General features: G+C 43.1%; 1 protein-coding gene across 9 annotated transcripts in view; it reads left to right on the top strand.

The window, feature by feature from the left end:
• LOC140524837 (golgin subfamily A member 3-like) overlaps window positions 1-22,693 on the top strand; it is a 65,984-nt gene extending 43,291 nt beyond the window's left edge. For 7 of the 9 annotated variants that reach the window (XM_072639674.1, XM_072639671.1, XM_072639675.1 and 4 more), the window contains 7 exons: window positions 11,437-11,637; window positions 11,973-12,170; window positions 15,188-15,304; window positions 15,594-15,733; window positions 16,623-16,716; window positions 17,550-17,710; window positions 21,663-22,025. In XM_072639674.1, the coding sequence (XP_072495775.1) occupies window positions 11,437-11,637; window positions 11,973-12,170; window positions 15,188-15,304; window positions 15,594-15,733; window positions 16,623-16,716; window positions 17,550-17,710; window positions 21,663-21,759 (1,008 nt within the window). In that variant the 3' untranslated portion in view covers window positions 21,760-22,025. Of the gene's footprint in view, window positions 1-11,436; window positions 11,638-11,972; window positions 12,171-15,187; window positions 15,305-15,593; window positions 15,734-16,622; window positions 16,717-17,549; window positions 17,711-21,662; window positions 22,026-22,262 lie in introns of those variants that run through there. The other 2 variants (XM_072639672.1, XM_072639680.1) reach the window with 2 other exon arrangements.
• Window positions 22,694-23,075: the final 382 nt, after the last annotated feature.

Below are 23,075 nucleotides of genomic sequence, written 5' to 3'. Positions count from 1 at the left end.
GATGAGCTGAGAGCTGGCCTCTTGACAAGTCCTGTGGGAGGATGAGGTAAATACCTGATAAATCGGAGATTATCAATAAAAGAAGGACACTAGAATTAATAGTGATCCCTTAAGAATCAAGGGCATCATGTCTATTAAGATCACACCTTCCTATAGACAGGAAAGGAATACCTTTCTACAGGAAGGGGGGAATCTTAACAGGGGCTTGAAGGAAGTTAGTAAAATGAGGAGGGAAAGGACTCCAGGGATGGAAGACAGTCGGCGAAAATGTGCTACGTTGGGAGATGGTGAGGCAATGCAAGGAAGAGCAAGAAGGCCAGTGTCACTACAAGAGGATTGGCAAATAAAAGGGGGGGCAGCCTGTGAATGTCTCTGAATGCCAACCAGCACTTTCTATTTGATTCTTGAGGGTAACAGAAAGCCATTGTATTTCATTCAATGGTAAAATGGCATGGGGAGACCTGGGCTTTAGGAAAATCATTTTGGTGGCTGAGTGGAGGATGGACAAGAGTGTCTTATGACAAGAAAACCCACCAGAAGGCTAATGCAATAGTCCAGGAATGAGGTAATGTGGGCTTGCACCAGGATGATGATAGGGTCACAGGAGTGAAGGAGCATATAGCAGAGGTGTCAGGAGAGCAAAATCTGTATTCCTTTTCACCAGATTAGACATGGGATTGGGAGTGAAAGAGAGTAATCTTGAACTGTGAACCTGGGTGATTAGGAAGATGGTGATAGCCTGAAATTGAGAAACTGAGATAAAATGAAGGTTTACAGGGAGGGGCAATGAGTAGAATTTTGGATGTGTTGCATTTCAGATGTGTACAAGACACCAAGTTCAAGATTTCTAACAGGCACTTGTCCAACAGGACAGATTTCACACCCCCTGAAGGAGGCACTCCCTCTGTTGCACCAATGAATGACTTCAGAACTAGGTGACAGTGGACATTGACATGGCAGTTTGGCCTCTAGTAGCACATCAGTGTGGGAGACCATCAGATCATGTAGCACTGCAGCATCACAGGCTGGCACACTCATCCCAGGGATGTTTCTTCTGGCTGAGAGTACAGCTCACTACATCTCAACTCCTTTGTGAGGGTCTAGGGCAGAGTTAGCTGGCTACAGTACTCCTTGCCACTCTCCAAGTACGTCCGGGGTCAGGCTTGAAGGAGAATCAGACTCATCCTTGGTATTCACTTCACCAGCACCTGCTATCTCCATCACCAGCATTGCTGGGGCTCTGCCTGAAATAAAAACAGAGGTTCCCTGGTTCTTGACCTCTACTGAAGCCACATATGTCAACAGGATTGGTAGATATTATGTCTACTTTGCCCCAGACCTTCTCTCCTTTGTCTACAGTCACCATCTCTGAGGATACTTACAAGTCTAAGGCTATGAGCTTAAATATTCCTGGAACTGAAAGCCCAAGTGTCATCCTCAGCAGCAGGGTCACAGATATGGTGTCTTTTTATCTCGAGTCCCCTCCCAACCAAGAGCTTCTGGGTACAGTGGGAGAAAGTAGCACAGGTGCTTCACTGATCACTCCTTTACCTGTATCTCCTATGTCCTCAGCTGCTTTTATGGGAGAAGTACCAAGGGGGTTAGGTACCACTCGTGGCTTACTTCCACTGGTGATTGCAACAAAAAATCTCCAGTCTCCATTGAAGAAGAAGGCTGGGGATATCGCTATGACTCTTACAGGGCACAGCACAGAATCTCAAGTGAACTCAGCACTGCTTCTTACTACCAGCACCACTTGCATGGTTTTCCCTGGACAAAGCACAGTTTCCCCCTCATCTACTGAAGCTGAAGCCAGTTATCTCACCACGGTGAACATCAGCTCAACTGTCCCAAGGCCGGATATCACCTTTATCACCAAAATCCCAGATATTGGCCCTCTCTGTCCTGTGGTCACTCTCAGCCCCGAGATTCCAAGTAGAGTGTCAGACAAAAGCACACCTGAACCATAGACTACCACTTCTACTGAAGATCAACTGTTCTCAAACACTAATCCTGGAGGTTCATTGATCACCATGGCAGGCTCAACTTTTGTGGTGACTGATGCTCATATTGTTTCACAAGCAGACAGAAGGGAGCTCAGAGGTTCCTCTGACTACAGAGAGCATGATTACATGCAGGACAATAACAAGTATCAACTCAATTCCTCCAGGGCTCAACACAGCAGCTGAATTGAGCTCAGCCATACCTCCTCCTACAATTGCAGAGGAGACTCCAAAAAGTACTGAGGCCATTCTGACTGCCAGAGATATATACCCTTCTTCCACTTGGCAGTGGGTAGGAGGGGGAACTACAGTGACTCCTGTCCATATGAGATGAGGTTCAAGTGTGTCTGCTGTGACCCAGACCATCCTCTTTGAAATTCAAAGTTCATTTAAAATCACCAAAGCCCCATGGGAGATTGACACAAAGCATCCATTGTCTTGTACTGCAATCAAGGTCACTAACACAGTTACTCTATCAAATTTCACTCTGATCTCAGGGCTGGAGGAGGACCAGGATTCCAAAGGTGCCATCTCACGGACACAACCCAGCAGGACCCATCCCACCTTGTTTTGCCCTTCAGAAAACCCCATAACACATGGCACTAGTCCTGTGGACACCCTCTGACCAAGCACTATCCACTGGGCCAAGGGAGCAATTGCTTGAAAGAGGCACCAGTGCTGCTAGTTTTCTTTTCAAAATGCTTGCTGAAGTCACTGTTCCAGCACCACAGAAAACTACCCACGGGCTTGAAAGTCAAAAGCATTTCTACCCTGGATGGTCAAACTGCCCTAGCAGTCCGCACTGGCCTTGTTGGGAACTTGATCTCTGCATTGTCAAAGGTCACAGCTTATATCAGCAAAGATAGGGAAACAGTGTGAAATGGAGCTCCTCAGGCAGCCAGCCTTCAAGGAATTTGCATCTAATGGGGGAGACAAGGCCTAGAAAGGAGTGGTAACCAGTGAGAGGCAACTGAGTGCCTCATCATGAAGGAATGGTACCTGGGGAACAAGTGGAGTACATGGACACATGACATTAGAGAAGTATGAGAGAGAGGATTGGGTCAAATTTCCAGACCTGGAGAGGATCTGGGGGATGAAAGTGTACCCGTGTACGGTAAAGGAGAGAGTGAGATGAAGCATGAGCTTGGATTCGATGAAAAAATATATGAGGAGAGTGATGCACCTATGGGGACCATGGTAGGCCAAGGCTGAATTTCTGGAGACTAAGCTTGAATCTTTCAAGACCAGTCTTTTTTGTGGGCATCAAGGAAGTAAGGAGGCTTGAAAAGAAATGGCTAGAGCATAGTTTCAAGGCCTGAGCAGGGCTGATGAGAGTGCTCTACGGGAGGAAGTGCCCATGAGGTGCATGGGGGAGGAAAGTGTAGCTCAGGAGATTGGGTATTATCCCACTGAGAGAAAATGGATATCCCTGTGACAATAACACCAAACCTGCCCGCATAAACTAACCAACTCCTCTGCTTGTAGCATTCTCTTCCAGGAGCACATTTCATGGGCTTAGGGAGTCTGATGTTACCAGCAAATCAGCAGAGTCTACCAGCATCCCCATGATGAGCTCCACAGTCAGAGATTCTATTTCAAATCCCTGTAGGCTCAGCTACCGTTCTGTGTACACTTCTCATTGTGGCCATGATCACAAATGGGCTCAGATCTGAGACACCCAGTGGACCAGCGGATTTTCCCCAAAAAACTTCAGTTTCACCTAAGAGATCCTCCAGAGTGATCCTGATTTCTCCCATAAACCTCCCATGCTTCTTGACTCCAGTAGAGTCCACAGTCAGCCAAGGATCTAGAGAGCTTTGAAAGGCCACACTAGTGGCATGGGATACTCAGGCAGCAGCAGAGGCAGGTTCAGCTGCCTTGTCCTTCACTGCTCCCAGCACCATCCCAACAGATGGTGGAGGGGACACAAGCCCTTTCTTGGTGTCTACAGAAGGGCCAAAAGAAAGTCAGACAGTGTCCAGCACACTCCCAGAGAACACAGACACTTCTGCAAGCACTCACAGAGAACACATGCACTTCCAACTACATGAGTAAGCTACTACCCTGATAGAAGTTCCACTTCTTCTCTGCTCAGCCTAACTGAAGGACACAGTTACCCAGGACTTTGCCTTGAACCTCTTTGAGAAGCCTGAGGAATTAGGCTAGGAATGTGGCTAAATGCCCCACCTTATCGTTCATAAACTCTCTGATCATCCTCCTTTACATGGGAAGACACAAGATTAAATAGAAATTGACATATGAAGAACCACTTCAACAAGGTCCACAATCATTGAACTGTATGAATGTCAAGAACTGCTATAGAAATTTAACTGAATGCTCTGAAAGTCTAATGAACTCTTTATCCATTTAGAAGAGATATCAAAATTTATTTCCCTCCTTCCCTTGAAATATTAAGGGTCTATCAGTATGGAATATTGATTTAATGTAAAAACTTTTTGATGTATTGGCTAGTTGTGCTACACATTCTAAAATCTTTTATTTTAAGGGAAGTCTCTTCGTGGGAGATGGATATATTTGAAGATAAATATGTAAAAAACAAAATGTAAAGATATCTTTATAACTAATTAATGTAAAATTGAAGCAATTTAAAGGAGATATTATGCTTAATAACGTGCCAATGTATGAAACCATTTTAGAGAAAGACATGAATATATATATAAATGTAAATAGATCAGATCAACAGGAGAGAAAATGAAATACTTAGTCCCATCTTCATAAAAAAATTGAATAAGCTTTAAATGAGGTCCTTAAGTGCAACTCCCAGGATCACTTGCATTGACAAGTGAATACTACCAAACATTAATCTATTTAGCTCTAAAGATGCTCCCAAGAGTTGGTACTCTCCCACCTTGGCCAGCCATGGATCAAGCTATCTAAAACAGAATCCCCCTAAGTCTCTTTGGCAGTCTTACTGCACCTTCTTCCACACAACTGAGGCTCCTATTGAAACTCTACCTGTTGTATTCTTCCTTTGTTTGGGAAGGACTTGGACTCCAAGGCCTCTGAAGGACATCAGAGAAATGATAACGTGATCTGCACTAGACATTGTTTTGAGTGAGGGAGGGCTGTGCAAGGTCACCAGCCTCGTATTTTCCTCCTAAGCCTTCTGGATCCAGTGACAAGATATTAATCATGATAACTGGAGATGGGCCGGGATGCAGTGGGAGATGTTGTTTTTTTCTGCTAAGTCCTATTCTGGAATTCTCTTAGAGAGTGATTATGCATGTTTAATGAATAGAACTCTTTAAGAAATAATCAGGGAATGGCCATTGTAATGATCAAAAGAAAAAAATATGAGTAAATACGACTGGAGGGAAAGAGCAACAGTGACTACTGATAATCATTTAAACCAAGAAGGTTCAGAAAAATATTAAGTGGAGTTTGGTCAGGGACATATTGGTGTGCCATGTATGAGTGTACTTGCTTTAAGGTTTGGGGAGAGAGAGAGAGAAAGACAGAGAGACAGAGACGGAAGGAAGGAAAGAAAGAAGAAAAGAAGGAAGAATTTAAGGAAGGAGGGAAGGAAGCAAGAAAAGAAGGAAAGTGAAAGAAAGACAGAAAGTAAGACAGACAGACAGACAGAGAGACAGAAAGGAAGGAAGGAAGGAATAAAAAAGAGAGAAATGAAGAAAGAGGAAAAGAAAGAATTGAAGGAAGGAAGGAAGAAAGATAGAAAGACAGAACAAAAGAAAGAAAGAGAAAGAAAGAAAGAAATATAGCCAATTAACCCCACGTTTATTGGTGGCCCTCTGGCCATTCAAATTTACCTTCCTTTGGAGAGGAGAAGGTAGGGGTCTACAAAATCGAAAAGATGAACTGAGGTACCCAGCTAGCTGCATCCCTATTCAAGCATCTACGTCTACTCATAGGTCTGTGTTTGTCCTTAGTTTTTGAAGAAGACCATGTCATCAGAGTAAAATTGACATGACTTGCAGTTGACTATGTTTTGAGCGAGGTTAGGGCGTACCGCCTCACCAACCTCCCTTTCTCCTGCTGAGCCTTCTGGGTCCAGTGACCAAATGTTCATCAGGATGACTGGAGATGACCCAGCATGTAATGGGTGATGCACTGGGAAAACAAAAAAAGACCAAAGACATTGCCTGCCATGAATGTAGCTCACATTCTACCAGAGGAGACTACATGCAAATAACGATATGCAAAGCAAACTATATAGAGGATAAATAAGGAATGAAAAGAGAAGCACCCTGATTAAGAGAGGTCTGACCAGGGAATCATCCCTGAGTCCCCATTTCCAAATGTGAGCTTCTTCCAACCTCCTCTAGCACCTTTGTCTAGTGATGGTGGTGTTCCTGATGAGGATACTGCTGCTGCAGAACCCTGCTTGGGTACCCCTGAGGGGGTCAACAAGTTGGACTCAAGGGAGGTGTACAGAGATTGTCATCATGCCTTAGGAGGGTTAGGACATGGGAAAATCTGACCAGATCTGACCTGTCTTCGGTGGTCCTAGAGAATTCAACTGGGGGCTCAGTTGACTGAGGGAACCCTGGGGGTGAGGAAGGAAGCTCCTGTGTGGCCAGGTCCCTGGGGTTGGTAGTTGTGGTTGACTGGGGACACTGGGGCTGGTTCAGTGAAGTCCATTGGACTGGGTGGGGCAGAACTGTCTCCAATCCATTCAAGGGGTAGGAGTGATTAGATCAGTTAAGATGCCCCATCCTTAGAACTGAGGGGGTGGGGCTCAAGGGCATATAGGCTCTGGCATTCCAGTGCCTAGGTTGAGCCTGTGTCTTGGGGAACTTGGAACGTTCGTTGGTTGCCTGGTTCCCGTTTGTGCACGGTTCACTGGGAGCCCTCAGTTGTCTTCAGGATCCACAGAGGAGGTGGATTGGAGGTCCTTAAAGTACCCTGGTGACCCTGAAGCTGCCAAGGGGGCGGGAGACTGAGTGGGAGCACAAGCCTTAGTGGGAGGCAGTGTGCTTCCAGGGTGTTATGTGGTGGGGGATGGGAAATTTGGGGGCGTTACGGTGGGAGGAGGGGTGGTGGGGGGCCAATTGGTGGGACAAGGGGCCAGGAGAGTGGCCAACACTAGTCTGGGAGCTGCTGTGCGCTTTGGCTGTCGTGCTGCTGGTCGGCTGTGCCGTGCACATCTGGAAACAGTGTAGCGGGGCGTTCTGCCATGGCATCGCTGGACACAGCAACTACCTTGCCTGGCCCAGTGCCCTCCATCCCTGGCACTCAGGGAACACAGATCGGGTGAGACCATGGAGGTCCCAGGGACCTACCTTCCCCCTTCCCCAGTGTAGCGCCCTTAGTACAGCAGATTGCCAGTGGCTCAACACTCAGAATCACAAGGACTTTCCTGCCTTTCTTGTCTCCTTGCCTCGGGGGTCACTTGAGAGGCCCTCACCCTGGTCCCTGGGCCTGCTTCAGCCCAGGCCTGCCTGGTTCTCTTCAGCTGGCCCAGAAGCGGCGAGGCAACCTCCCGGGTGGGAGGACCCATCTCCCCCTTCCAACCTGGTACGGGCCCCTGAGATCTCTCAGCCACCATTTCCTAGTACGTCAAAGAAAAATCTGTTCAAAAACAGTCATAGCTTCTAAGTGCTAGGAATATGTGGAGGAAAGAAGGAGATTAGCTCCAGAAAATGCTGTGTAAACCTTAAAGCAGCATGTAAGTGCTGTTAGAAACTTTTCATTATAGAAGCAATAATAGCCAGGTTGAAATCCTGCACTGGACTCTTCGTTGCTATGTGACCTTGGGCAAGTCATTGTGTTGAGGTTTGGGGGTGGTCGGAACCTGAAATAGCAAACCCCTGCCCTTCCCAGATAAACTGAACCAAGCCTTCTTTGACAGCCAGAGAAAAAGTTGATTATAGGTCTTCCATTTGGCGTAGACTGGTTAAGGACATGTACATTTGTGACTTACACATGGACCAGTTAGAAACTGAACCCTGGTGATAAGGTCCAGATGGAATCTGAGCACTATCATGGAGGCAAGTTGGGTCTTATATTCAGAAAGACTGTGGTAGGGATCTAGGCATGCTCCAGTAGTCTGGGGTGAGTGGAGAATGGATTTATGGAGGGTCTTGAAGGGCGTGACCAATAAGTTGGCATCAGGACAGCAGAAACCAATAAAAAAGCATTTTGCTAGCATGAAGAATGGGCAGTAGTTGAAGGTTCCCTGGAGGTAAGACAATGGAGGGCTAGGCTTGTAAGGGTAGCTGACATTTGGGCCCAGGGATAACGGGCCCAGCCCATTGATGACCTCAGCCAAACACCAGCTTCTGAGGCAAGACCATGAGAAATAACTTATTCACACTCTGGAGGGGTGAATAGAACAGCCTCCAGAAACAAAAGTAAGCCTTAAAAACCTTTACCTGACTACAAAGTCTGTCCCCTAGGACCTCATTGACTAGGTAATACAGGGTGTATAGTTTCCAATACCATGTTCTCCCTTCCCATACCTACAGGTATGGGATGACCGTGAAAATGAACCTTTAGCTTTCCTAGAAGAGAAATCAACATTTCTTAGCTTCTTATTCATGAGAATTCCAAGCTACACTTCACATTTATTCTACTTAGCTGCCTTCTAACCTCAAAACAAGTTCCAGACCAGTTGGACCTTTGCTTTGTGTGTTACCTTCTCTGTGAAACATAACTCCTTCCTTATGTCTCCCATTCTACTGATGGCTATTCTGAACTTAGGGAAATGATTTCTCCATGATATTGCTCAAATTTCCCTCTTCCTCTGCTAGAAAATAATCTAGCACTAATTCACGTTGATAGTGTCTCCTACAGTTAGTTTATTTTCCTGTATTTCTTGCAAGTCAAAACTCTCTGGCCTGTATGGATCCCTTTTGGTTTCATTTCATATATTACGTAATTTCTGTGGAGAGAAAAATTGTACTCATTCCTCCCAATTCATCCTCTTTTATGTATTCAAATCTTTTTTCCACATCTGTCTCCATTCTGATGAATGCTATCTCACTCTCTTTTCCATACACAACCTTCCTTCCATCCATCTCCCTTTTAAGCAAGAATAGATTGTTCTCAACAAATGTAGAAAGAGGGAAAGAGAAGATGATGATCAACGCATTAATAAGTCAAAGGGGCAGTCCCTTTGGTAAGGACAGATATAGAGACCCAAAAGAAAAAGATAAAATATAATTGCACATTTAGAAGTCTCATCTCACACAGCAGTCTAGGGGTTGGGGGAGACACAGTCTGAGGCAGATTTCTGATCTGCATGCTCATCTAAGTCATCTTCAAAAAAGGAACTTCTTGCCGTCTTTATGTAGAAATCTTCTATCTTTTGTCAATTCTGCTACAAACTTGATCTTGACACAATTTAAAATTACCATGCAGCCTTCATACCCTTATTTTTCTTATGGAAGTGTATGCTATTTCTCCTGTTTGGTGACCCAAATACAGAAAAATGAATCTTTCTAAAGGATGCTTTTCTTGTTCTTCCACCAAAACAAAATTTTCTTAAGACTCAATTTCCTCATTCATGGTACTCCAATGCCAAATGTCAAAGTACCAAATCTTGTATGATTTTCAAAATCTCTCCACCAAATAAGGATTTCCCCGAGAACTTTCCAAACCTAACAAATTATGAAATTTCTCTTCCCCCAAAATCAGGCTTTTTAGATAGACTGTGTCCATCCCCCCGTCACCACCTAGTCCAGTGTTTTCTGTAACGACTAAAAGGCCCCTTCATCTTTTTATAACCAAGCTTGGAGGAGTGTGTGTAACATTTATCCCTCCTTGAACATGAACTGCTTCTGATTCCTGCCTCCACCTCTCTCTCTTCAATGAGAAGCACCCCCTTCTCCTAGCCCTTCCCCGTTCAATTTTCCAACAGTGTGAGATGGATTTCTATACATAACTGAGTTATTCCTTCTGGTGCCATTCCTTGCTTGAGTCAGTACAGAGGAGAATAAGGTTCACGGTGAAGGTTCAAGATTAAGGTTTCCCACCTCCTCCATCTTCCCCTCAACTGTTATAGTTCATTCTTTATTCTTTGTTGTGAGATAATTTACCTCATTGTACCTTTCCCTTTCCCTTTCTCCCAGTGTATTCCTTTTTCTAACCCTTTAATTCTTATTCCTTTAGAAATCATTGGTTGGTTTTGGGGACCTTTTCTCCTCCATCCAAAGAACCCTTTGTGAATACCAGTATTCTTCCAGTGTTGATGTATGGCTACAATACAGGGAGCACAGTAGAGTCCACAGCCTGAAAACATAGAGAGCAATAGGGTAGGAAAGTGGGAAGCAGCTTTCCCACAGATCAGCCACAAATAAGTGTGACTGGCAACTGCTATGGCCATGTAGTGAAGCTCGCATGGGCACAATCCAATGGGTCCACCTGTGTCCTCATGGTGTCAGGAGAAAGAGAATAAAACCCTTTTCATGTTGGAGTCAGACTCTGGCAGACCTGTGTGTGGATAGATATGAAATCATTTCTTCATCACTCGAAGTCCAGGGTTCTATATTTTGTTCAACCAAGCTGCCCCAGGAACACCTAAGTTCCAATCTTACCTCAGACACTTCCTGGTTGTGTGAACTTGAGGAAGTCACTTCACTGCTGTATTCCGCAGAAAATTCTGTAATACACATTTCCAGTGAGCTCGACCTAGCTCATATACATGCAATTCTCTACACTGACAAGACCAGATTTAGTGTGAGAAAACCAGAAAATTAGGCATGAGATGTGTACTCCTAAGACATGATAGTCAGCACTCAAATATTTGTCTGTTTTTGGTTTGTGTTTTAAACATTGTTTGCCTGAAAGTTGGGTTAAAAGAGGCAAACAGGCTAGGTGGCATTTAATTCACATTGTTTCTTCCCTTCAGGCTGGCCAAAGATAGAGAACATGCATATCTAAGGAGCAGGAATGTAAATTCGGATTGTGTGCTCAAAAGAATGAGAAGGCTTTAACACATGCTAGAACAATCCTGATGCAGGACTCAGATTTATGATTTCCATAAATGTTTAACCATAATATGCAAAAGAATTTTCTTAACTGAATGAGTGGTAAATACAGTAAGACAAGAGAGGAGACAAACAATTAATTGAAATATGACCCAGGATATCTGTTTTCTTTACCATGAAAATGACATAACATAGCATATGTCCATGAAATATATATTTACGATAGTGCCTTCTCTTGAGGAGCTTTGTCCTTGGTAGTCATTAATAGCAGAATGCTCTGGTCTACTTCATCTTGCCTTGTTGACACAGTAAAGGGAATTCTGGGAGTAGAGAAGTAGAGAGTAGAGAAGAGATATCTGTGAGACCAAGGGGCTACCTCTAGTCAATTAGTTCAGGCTCTGCCCTTTCTCGAGGTTTACATGATATTAAATGATTAGCAATCAAACAGCAGCCCAAGAAAGGACAAGTGAACACTGGAATTGTTGTGTTGGATGGAGGTGACTTATGGAGTTGATTTCTCACAGGGAAAGGTGACTATGCCTCAGCGAGACTCGCTATTGGATGCCTTGCAGCAGAAGAACCTGGATCTCATGAGACAGATCACCCTGGTCCAGGAGACTCTGCACATCCGGGAGCAGTCCTTCAGCGAGCTGCAGACCCAACATGAGGAGCTGCAGGGCAGGCTGGAAGAGTACCAGGAGAAAGTGATGGACCTGGAAGATGAGGTGGTTGTCTCTGCTGCTTCTTGGGGGAGATGTTAAGGGATGCTACAGAAACGGAGTGTGAGAAATGGCAGGAAAGATGGGCTGGTGACTGTGGGGACTGCAATAATGTACAGGCTAGTGATTGGGTTTTGTGATGGTTGAAGCTGGTTTCTTGGGATGTCGTGTTGAGTACAACTCTATGGATACAACTTCTGTACATCTGTCACATATTTTATTGGTGTGGTCTATTTCCTGGAACATTACTCTGCCTGATAAGTATTCATCAAAATATTTTACTCACTAAAGTGTCCAACTAGCTCAGATCACAGGGAGCCTGTACCGTAATTTCTCCCCAGCTCCAAGAGCCAAGAGGCTTCAAAAGGCAAATACAGCGCCTGAAGGATATCAATAAGAATTTGACTCTGCAATTACATCAGGAGCAGGAAAAGGTTAACATTTTGGAACAGGCCAATGAAGCCCTTCAGGAGAAAAACAATGTCTTGGAAATGACTTCAATGAAGAGAGAAGCCGATTTAGTAGAGTTGAACCTGAAGGTATTTGGAGCTTTATGCTAGTGGGTTGGTTCACCTGGATCTTCAAATCAAAACACATTTTTCTTTAAGAATAGTTTGGAGGGAAACAATTTGACTGTGAGGCATGAGTAGAATTACTATTTCTTCCTATCTATCCTTGTGGAGATAGAATTTCCACAGTGAAAACGAGAACGTTTTTCCTTGTTTCATAAGGTTATAGTATATATGGTAATTTTACTCAACAAGGTTTTATTAAGGCACAACTTTAACCTCCGGGACTAAATCAACAAGATGAGTGACTCATGAATTTGTTTCCTTCTTTGTTTCTTCTTCTTCTTCTTTTTATTTTACTTAGAAAGGTGCTATTGTCTTGGCCATTGCTAAAGGTCTTTTCTTAGCTCCGTAGTTTGGAAATTTCTTCTGGGAAAAATTGCACTACACATATATTTTTTTTAAGTTTTTTTTATTAATTTTAGTTGTCAACATTCATTTCCACAATGTTTTGAGTTCCAAATTTTCTCCTCATCTCTCCCCTCCCCCATCCCATAATACTTGGTATTCTGATTGCCCTTTCCCTCAATATGCCCTCCCTTCTATCGCACCCCTCCCTTCACTTATCCCCATCTTCTCTCTTTTCTGGTACGGAAAGATAGATTTCTATATAACATTAACTATATTTCTTATTTCCCAGTTATATGCCAAACAGTTCTCAACATTCCTTCCTAAAGCTTTGAGTTCCATCTTCTCTCCCTTCCTCCCTCCCCACCCATCCACACTGAGAAGGAAAGCAATTCAATATAGGCTATATGTGTATAGTTTTGCAAAAGACTTCCATAATAGTCATGCTGTGTAAGACTAACTATATTTCCCTCCATCCATCCTGCCCCCTATTTATTCTATTCTCTCTTTTGACCTTGTCTCTCCCCAAAAGAGTTTACTTCTAGTTACTCCCTCCTTCCATCTGCCCTTCCTTTTATCATCCCCCCACATATCCCCGCGCTCATTTGTCCCCCATTCTATCATCGCCCCACACCCCACTTATCACCTTCTCCTCTACTTTCCTGTAGTGTAAGATAGATTTTCATACCAAATTGAGGGAGCATGTTATTCCCTCCTGAAGCTTAATATAAAGAGAGTAAGCTTCACTTTTTCCCTCTCAACTTCCTCCCTTTTCTTCTCAATTGAAAAAATATATTTTTACCTCTTTTATGTGAGATAATTTCCCCCATATCATTTCTCCCTTTCTCCTCCCAATATATTCCTATCTCACCTCTTAATTTTATTTCTATAGATATCATCCCTTCTTATTCAATTCACCCTGTTCTCTCTCTCTCTCTCTCTCTCTCTCTCTCTCTCTCTCTCTCTCTCTCTCTCTCTCTCTCTCTCTCTCTTTCTCTCTCTCTCTCACTGTCTCTCTCTCTCTCTCCAGACAAGTGTGAGTATGTGTGGCACAATCTGTACAACTACACAAATACTGAGAAAAGGCTCAAGAGTTACAAATATTATCTTTCCATATAAGAATGTAATGATTTGAACTTTAGAATGTGCCTTGTGATTTCTGTTTTCTGTTTACCTTTGCATGTTTGTCTTGATTCCTGTGTTTAAAATTCAGATTTTCTATTCATTTCTGGTCTTTTCATCTAAAAGGCTTGAAAATCCTCTATTTCATTGAATACCCATTTTTTTCCACTGAAATATTATCCTCAGTTTTGCCCTTTAGGTGATTCTTGGTTTTAATCCTAATTCTCTTGAATTCTGGAATATTATATTCCAAGCCCTTTGATCCCTTAATGTAGAAGGTGTTAGATCTTCTGTTATGCTGACTGTATTTCCACCATACTCGAATTGTTTCTTTCTAGGTGCTTGCAACACTTTCTCCTCGACCTAGGAACTCTGAAATTTGGCTGAAGTATTCCTAGCAGTTTCTCTTTTCGGATCTCTTTCAGGAAGTGATTGGTGGTTTCTCTCAATTTTTTATTTTACCCTCTGGTTCTAGAATATCAAGGCAGTTTTCCTCGATAATTTCATGAAAAATGCTGTCTAGGCTCTTCTTTTGTTCATGCATTTCCGGTAGTCCATACGTTTTAAATTGTCTCTTCTGGATCTGTTTTCCAGGTCAGTTGTTTTTCCAGTGAGATATTTCAAATTATCTACTATTTTTTCATTCTTTTGGATTTGTTTTGTAATTTCTTGGTTTCCCATACACTCATTCACTTCCATCTGCTCCATTCTAATGATTATGCAACTATTTTCTTCAGTGAGCTTCTGAACCTCCTTTTCCATTAGGCTAATTCTGCTTTGTAAAGCATTCCACATTCCTTTCTCCTTGGCAAAGGAGCTTTTTCATGACCTTTGAAACTGTCTTTGTCATTTGTGGATTGAGCAATTTGGAAAATGCTGCAGCTGGTGGCTCCCTGAAACCTCTTCCATATCTCGTCCCTGCCCCATCATGCCGTCCACCCTGGGCTGTGTGCTACTCTGCATCTTCTGTGATAACACTTTCCTGGTGGCTTTCCAGGCTGTCTTGGGCTGCAATTCTCTGTCCTTTTATGGTTTCTGCTGCTCCAGAATTTGTTTAGTCATACTTGCAAGTATTTTATGGGCTATGTGGGGCGCTTCCACAGCTTCTTCTTTCTACTCTGTCATTTTGACTCTGCCCCCTATCACTCAGGCTGCCTTTATCAGGGACTTGGCCAGGGAGCCCACTAGAGACCATGCTTGCTTGAGAAGGCTAAGAAACACCACTAAATACTCCACATTCTGCAATCTCTGTAGTCCATTTTTACCTAGTTTCTCTGGAAAAGTATTTTAGTCTCTTCACAGAAACTCAAAACTCTGTGGCTTGCTTTTAAGTGGCACGTTGGAATGTGCATGGTCCTGCTTGGAGCTAGTGCCTAGAAGAGCATACAGCCCCCACTCTAAGGTCTGCTGTTGTGGCAATGCTGTCACCCAACACTAGTTCTACTTTTTACACTAACTGTGGTTTCCCAGACACTTGACAGGACAATGTGCCACCCCTCTGCCTTCCTGTTGTCTAGGTCAAGGTGGTTCTCCAGAAAAAAGTAGAGGAAGACCAGCAAATCAACCAGCGGATTCAGGCATTCATGAGGGCGTTAAAGACTGAGAAGGCCAATGTTCACAGCCTCAAGGAGCAGGTATGTGGTTGCTCAGGTGGATGTGGGTGGATGTGGCTACTCCTGCTGCCTCTGAATCTCAGAACAGCTCTCACCAGGGGCTATGTGGTTTTGGTCGTTGCCAGATCTGGAAAGACATATCACAGAGATGGTAGTGTCAAAGGCTTTCTCAGCATCTTTCAAGGAGTACTATTGAAAGGCCTTTTTGTCTACACCAGAAGTAAAAAGGTCTGCTTATTTGCCTGTTCATTTCACAGAAAATGCAACTTAATAGGCTTCTTGGCCTGACTCTTGCTTCCCCTTGCCACAGGTGGCAGCAAGTAAGATCAAAGCCGTTCACAACAAGCTGCATTACAAAGCTGCCACCTTGGAACTCATTGAACTGAAGAAAGAACTGCAGGCCAAGGAGCAGCTGGCTAAGAATCTCCAGGCAGACACACATAGGCTGCTGTAAGTATTGCCCCACTGGGACTTGTCTGGGCTCCGACTCCAGAATTCAAATCTGGCTTCAGGCACTTAGTGCTCTAAACCTTCACCCTCTGTCTGTCTCAGCTGTCTCGACTCTTAAGATGGGGATGTTGATAGCATCTGTTCCAACAAGGTTGTTGTGACGATCATATGAGATGATCATTGTAAAGTCTTCTGCACAGTTCCTGGCCCATAGTAGGTGTTGAAGAAATGTAGCCATTCGTGGTATTATTATTATTACATTCCAGTATCTCCTGAGGTCCAGAAGCCAGAGACACAGGCACAATGTCTTTTCATGTCTGGGTCATTGCCAATGCAGTCTGGGTCATTACCAATGCAGTCTTTCCTGGTTAGACCATGTTTTCCCTTGGACTTGATCTCTAATCAGCACCGGGAGCATGGGTAGGAACAGGAGGGGCTCAGGTTCAGTTTGGCTCCCTTTCTAGGTCAACTTCGAAAAGAAGCTTTTAGCTGATGTAAGGGATAGGCAGTGTTTATGCCAGCATAAAAATGCCTTGGTGGCACACTTGAGGGTAACTAGAAAGGGTACAGTAAATCACCCTTGAAACACATATGGTGTCTGTGACTAGTGCAGACAGCACCAGGTGAGGATCATCAGGCAGATTTATCAAAAACATGTAGTTATCAAACATCTGTGCTTAAGTGTTTTTTTGGAGTCTGTGTGCTCATAAATCCCTAGTGCTCTGGAACATCACTGTACGTCTTGTATACATGACATTAAGAAAGATGCAAAATACAATACCAGGTGCCATCACTTCTAGACTGGACATAGATTGCTTTATAGCCAAAACCAGTTGCAGATCAGCATAGAAATGCCATTTTTACTTGATATTCTTCTGTCCATCCTTAGGACACAGGAGGAAAAACACCACCGGGAAGTGTCCCAGTTGAAGCTGGAGTTGGCAGAAGCTCAGGCTGAGCTGCAGCAAGGCAAGATGAGCAAGGTAATGCCCCCTGACCTGAGCTCCCTCATGGGGCAGAATACCCTCCCCAGGACAGGTCACGTGGTCATGCTGCAGAGCCTTAGCCAGCAGAATCATGTTCCCTCTGTAGCTGCCAGTTTGTAGTTAGTTAATGTCCCAAGAGGAAGAGGTGTTGTGATGGAAAGATCTTTAGGCCCCCAACAAGTGGCAGGTTCTGGAATTTATCCTGCTCAGGAGATCTGGAATGAAACCCAATCCAGAAAACTGCTCCTGAATGTTTCTGTTCAGAGGCCAGAGGTCCCAGGCATCCTTTGCTTTGGGCCATGGCACGCCCAAGGCTCACTCTGTATGGGGTCTTCCTGCTATGTCTTTGGAGGACTTCCATACGTTTGAGGATGATTGCTGTAATTCATCCATCTGAAATAAATGTCCCAGTAAAATAAAGGTGAAGCCTGATGACCCATTGTACAAGTAACAGTTGCTTATGATGCCAGAAGTGCTTCATGGAAAATCCTCATCTACTGGTTCGTATCTAAGGGAGATGATATTGATGATCATGAGTTTGGCAAATTCATATAATCTCCATCAGTTCCCACATGTCAAGTGCTTTACAAATATGAAAATGCAATCCAAATATTAGCTACAACTTGGGGGCCATCAAAACACCAACATTGTACTTGCTGAGTTTGGGGGCCCTCCTGTCAATAACTGGGTAACATTGTGCACATTTAGAAAGCTTGGGTTTGCACACATGTACCATTATTTTATCTCTCTCCCTCCTTCACCCCTGCAGTTTTTCTCTGTGTCTCTAAACGGTAGGCACTAATAACACAAATAACACCTTTGTTTTTCAGAGGAAGGAACTGAAGGGAGAGATCAAATCCTTCCCTGTGACTCCCATTCAACTTCCATCCTGCCCTGTCCCTGCTTCCCTTCTAGAGGAGCTGCTCAATACCCAGCCCACTGTGAGCAAGGAGAAGCTCCACAGCCTGCACATCTCTCTCCACCAACTCAGGTAGGACCTTTTGTTTATCATTTATTATGGTATGTTTGGAACATCCTTTCATGTTACTTATGCCAAATGCACAACAAGTGGATCTGCCAACCTAAAAATCTCTTCCTGCCCTGTGACTGTGCCATGTTGCTTCCTCTCACAAGATAACAAAAGGTTCAGATTTGAACAGGATCACCTATGGACTCCGTCTGCCAACTCACACCTGAAGAAAATTCCCCTTGAACAGATCCCCAACATAGCGTGAGCCTCTAACCCAGGCCTTCCCCACCTGTGGTTCATGGGCCCTGTGCTACCTACCAGAGTATTTCAGGTTTGGCCACTGACAAATTTAGAGGAAAATGTGGAGAGGAAGTCCTTGGACTCATTGCATCCAGCTCCAGAGCCCGAGGGCCACAGGTTGCACAGACCTGCTCCAAACTCTACCAGGAGACCTCCCCTTGTGGGCAGCCCTGGCCAGAGTGGGATATCTCTAAGTGATTTTGTTTTTTCCACTCATCTATCCTTTATTGATACATACTGTGTGTGCACCTAGGATTGAGAATAGGAGATAGAACTTAGCAGAGTCTTACAAACAACTCTAGTATATAGACACACATAATACAGAAAGACAGGCACATTTAAGTTTTAGATCGATTCAAAGGAAGGGAGACTGAATTGGACCATTCTCAGAGGCGTTTTGGATTCTACTCTGCAGAGACTGCAGACAAGGGCTTCCAAGGCAAGGGGAACGGCATGAAAGAAGGCAACACTAAGCAGACTTAAGACTCTAGAGAAGACCAGCTGGCCTCTGATGCCAGGGGAGAGGCTATGTTAATCAGTAGCTAGACATAGAGACAGCTAGTTCACCCTCTCCCTCACCTGCTTGCCTTCTCTCTGAGACTGCTTTCTTCCTCTGTAGTGCAGGACCATTTTAAGCCATGTGAAATGCCTGATGGGGTCAAGAAGAGTAGGACACTACAGAACGTCACAACCCCACATCATCTGGTCAATATTCCTTGTTTTGACCAGTTTAGAGGATACCTTTACATTCTTTTCATTGGAATATCTTTGATTGTGAGGGAGGATGAACAGAAGAAAAGGCTCTCACTTTTAAATTTTAACTTAAATTCTTAAATTTAAATTTTAACTTAAATTTAAACTTCTTAAAAGATTTTATCTCAATGTGGAAATAGAGGATGAAGAAACAAGGATCGGGACTAGGGCTCCAGCTGTATAATCTACCTGAGAGCAGAGAGGCAGTCCCTCCTACTGCACTTTTGTTTTCTTTACTAAGGAGAATCCATTTTATACTGAAATAGCTGCTCAAAAGGAAGATGCGTCAGTTAAGAGAGGTACCTGATTGTCCTTGGCGACTTCAGGGCACGAGGCACAGTTGAGCTCTCAAGATGGGAAAAATAAGGCAGATGTCACTGGTGAGGCCACAAACTAGGATTTGGGGAAAATCATGGAGCACAGGAGAGGACCAAAGGAGGGCGAGTGTCCTGATCTTCTCAAAAGGGAAGAGAGCGAAGTCTGCACATGGAGAATAAGGAGGGTGACCTCTGTTGCTGAGAAATTATAGAGCATGTTATTTAGGGAGTGGCTAGAAAACTGCTAGAAAAGCAGGAAGTGTCAGCGCCTGGTGTTAGCTTTCCCAAAGTCACACACAGTGCATTTCATCTCCCTTCTTCTCAGGGTCATTAGACTGCTCAGGAAGGGGAATGCTGGAGCTATCCTTTCTCTAGATTGTAGCCAATCATTTGACCAAGTTTCCCATGCGGTCCTTTCCAAAATGAGTGAAGAAAGTGGCTAGAAAGTAATACGTTCAGATGGATTTACAAGGAGATGAAAGACAAGACTGAAGTCGTAGTCATACCTCAGTGACTTAGGCATAGATGGCATGTTTTTCCAAGACAGTTAACACTTCTAACAGTCAGATGCCAAAAGATCTCACATGGTAAAGTTATTAGGTCAAATCTAGTAAGATGAAATTATTTTTGGTCTCTTTAACTAAGAATTTGACAAACATCAACCAATATGACTATTTCTATCAACGATAGAATAAAGAGGAAAAAGAGAATTGTGTATGAAACATGAATCTCTATTATATGTAGTTTGGGTAATTTCAAAGTATGTATTTATTTTGTGTGGCTTACATATGTCTATGTCCCTTTTCTGAACTTGATTCTCTTCTTTGCTGGATGTTCTTAAATTTAAATTTAAATTAAATGTTTTGTAGCTCATTTTTTTTTATTTTTGGAATCAGTATCTTCTTGTTACACTTGCCCCCCAAATATTCATATCCTTCCTTCTAATCCACCCTGAAGAAAACGTAATCCGCCCCCATTCTAACAGACTAAGGTAATAGAAGAGAGGGGGGAATCACACATCTGTTATCACTAAAGACAGTATGATTCTGCAATTATAGTCTGTACCAAGAGGATGGAGGCCTGCTTCATTACTAGTCTTCTGGACTCATTGATTCATCATTGCATTGACCAGAGTCTCAAGTCTTTTGGAGGAATTTCTCTTTACCACATTGCTGTCAGTGTATGTAATTGTGCTTTAATCTGTCAGCTCATATGCCTTCCTAGATTTCACTTCCTTTTATAACTCCGTACTGTGCAGCAACACTCTCTTCCTTTCATATACCATGTTTTCAGTCATTCTCTAATGGATGAACACACCCTCAGTCTTCAGTTCTTTGCTGTAGCAACAAATGCTACCACAAATATTTTGCACGTATCTATTCTTCCCTTCTTCTTTGGTCTCTTTGGAGTATAAAATTATTTGCTAGAATAAAATAATTAAGGATCAAAAAATCTACTTCACTAACAAAGTAGGGGCAGGCATAATTAGGCAGAGATTTTCCTGAAAGAATCTGGCCTTTTAGTGCACTCCAAACTCCAGTTGAGTCAGTAGTGTAATATGGCAGACAAGAGAGCTAGAGCGATCTTTCCTGAAATAAGAAACGAACATACCCAGACCTAGGAAGGCAATCATCTCTCTGTACCTTGCCTCAGTAAGTACACATCCAAAAGGCAGCGTGAAGCTCATTGGTAAAGTAGAAAGTGTAGTCATAATGATTGGTGGTCTTCAGGCCCTGCCAGCTTATCTAGGGAGGACGAGGGCATGATTAGCTGGGGAAAGAGGATATCTGCAGGAATTGTGGCAGTTTTCAAGTATTTGAAAGGCAGTCACATGGAAGAAAGCTGAGTCTCATGTGTCAGAATGCCAAACAGTGGAATTAGCAAATCACCAGAATTCCAGGTGACACAAAGGGGAATAGGTTTTCTCAAGAGGTGATCAGTTCTCTATCCCAGCAAGTCTTTTTGGAGAAGATATCTAACAGGCCCTAAGGATATTTGCTTTTGGGGGTTCTTTGCCGAAGTTTGGGTTGGCATGTGTGGATGCCTACGTCCTCAGAACTCATAATTTCTGGGGGGGGTTTCAAGAGATGATTTTTGATGTATGTGTTGTTGATTGTCTGTGGATAGATCACCTTTGATCCATTAGGGGATGAGTGATTCCTTTGAATATTTCTACGATTGCAAGACATCCTAATTTGACAGATTACGTTTAATGGAGCTATTTAGTCTCTGCTGATTTTGATTCTCTTGGTTATTGGTGAAGAGATAAGGGTGTTTTGCTCTTTTTTTATCTAATTCTATCATATGTTCCCCTTCTCAACAGATAAAAATTCTTGAAGTATGATTTCATTTTCATCGAACTTTGGGTTTCCTTAAGGGCTTAACTGTACGATCTTGCTGCAATTGATGTTAATATATAGTATGAGGTTGAGAACCCAAGTTTATATTCAGCCACATCCAGTTGTTAACGAGGACTTTCTGTTTGCTTTGGAAACTAATATTTCAAATAATTGTGATAGAAAATTATTATAGCTCTTTCTGTTGTTCCCGGGGTTCATTTTACACAGTATTTATTCCTTCGACCTGTTTCCTTTTCTTAAAAGGCAACAAATGGATAGTCTTCAACACCACATGGAAGATCAAACGATCAAAATACATGAATCGATGCCTTCATGGACTCATCGATGGACTGTCACTTAATGGACCTCTCCATTACCTTCCCATCTGCTGCTTCTAGGAAACTGGTAAATTTCATCTTTGCCTGAACCACCCTGTCAACACCCAGCCAGCAGTGAAGCAACGACCCTATATCTGAATAAGCTTTATTTTCCTCCAGAGAAGAGAACATTTCTTTGGGACATTTTACTTTATTGTTCAAATACATACATTGTATATAGTTGGTTGTGTAAAAACAGTAAAATTATAACGATTTAATTGTTGCAAAATCCCCTTTTGCAATTTCAGAATTCTTGGATTGTCTTTCTTTTTCTTTTGGCTCATTGTCATGTTTAAGTTTGCTGCTAGAATATCTGGTATAAAGAGATTTAGGGAAGTTGACATGTACTGGTAAGGTTTTTAGAAAAATGATTGGTTTTTTTTAGTATACCTTTCCAACACAAAAGTGCCTACATGACAGGGTTTTATTTTGTTTCCATCACCTTTCTTTCTCAACTATTTGCAAAGGAACATTGCTTCTCTTTCAGTGGGACAAACCTTCCTCTCTCTAGCTGACGCACCAAAGTTCCTAAGTAGCAGTTGGGGTACCTGTCACCAGAAGGTCCATGAAGGACCTTTTGTCCCACACAAGCAGAGAAAAAAGATGGTAAGTGGGAGGATGAGGGAGTGCATAAGAGGGAGGGAGGGAAAGGAAAGGGGGATATGGACAAAGATTGGCAATAGTTAGTGGAGGGCACTATAGTTTGGCTAGCTCTTGGCTTGTATTCCTGGATCCATCTTACCTTGGCAGAGTGGTCAAAGACAGGATAACAACAAGGATCTCTCTTCTCTCCATCAGTTGTGAAAACCTGAGGTTTATACCTGAAACTGACAGCAGGTGAGAGTCGCCCCAGCCAAATGAAACCAGTGAAACCATGGAGAAAAGTACAATCCCAGGAGACTGGACTTTATGAGCATGGTAGGCAGTTTTACAAAAAAAAAAAAAAAAAAAGGGAAAACTTCCATTTCTGTCACTTTCCTGCTCAGGAGTCATTGTTTCTGATGCACAGGAATGGAAAAAATTAAGACACCACATCAGTTTAGACTTCTGCTTGCTCTGTCTTTGCATGGTGCTCTGGAAACATAGAATACATTCATTCATTTACAAATAAGCATCCCTGGATAGGCCACACTTCAGCTCCTCCCACTACTCCACCAAAACTAAATATCATCAGATGGCTACGTCAGAAGGCTAGCAGTTTGCGAAATTTGGATTTGGTTGAGTTTTATTTTTTAAAAAACCGTAGAAATACAGTTGCAGTAAAGAGTTGGAGATTTCTGTGTTTGTAATCTTTAGGGAT

This window comes from Notamacropus eugenii, chromosome 2, assembly GCF_028372415.1.
Source record: "Notamacropus eugenii isolate mMacEug1 chromosome 2, mMacEug1.pri_v2, whole genome shotgun sequence".
In the NCBI taxonomy this organism is placed as follows: domain Eukaryota; kingdom Metazoa; phylum Chordata; class Mammalia; order Diprotodontia; family Macropodidae; genus Notamacropus; species Notamacropus eugenii.
The sequence above is the reverse complement of the archived record's forward strand: the minus strand, read 5'-3'. Positions and strand labels throughout refer to the sequence as shown.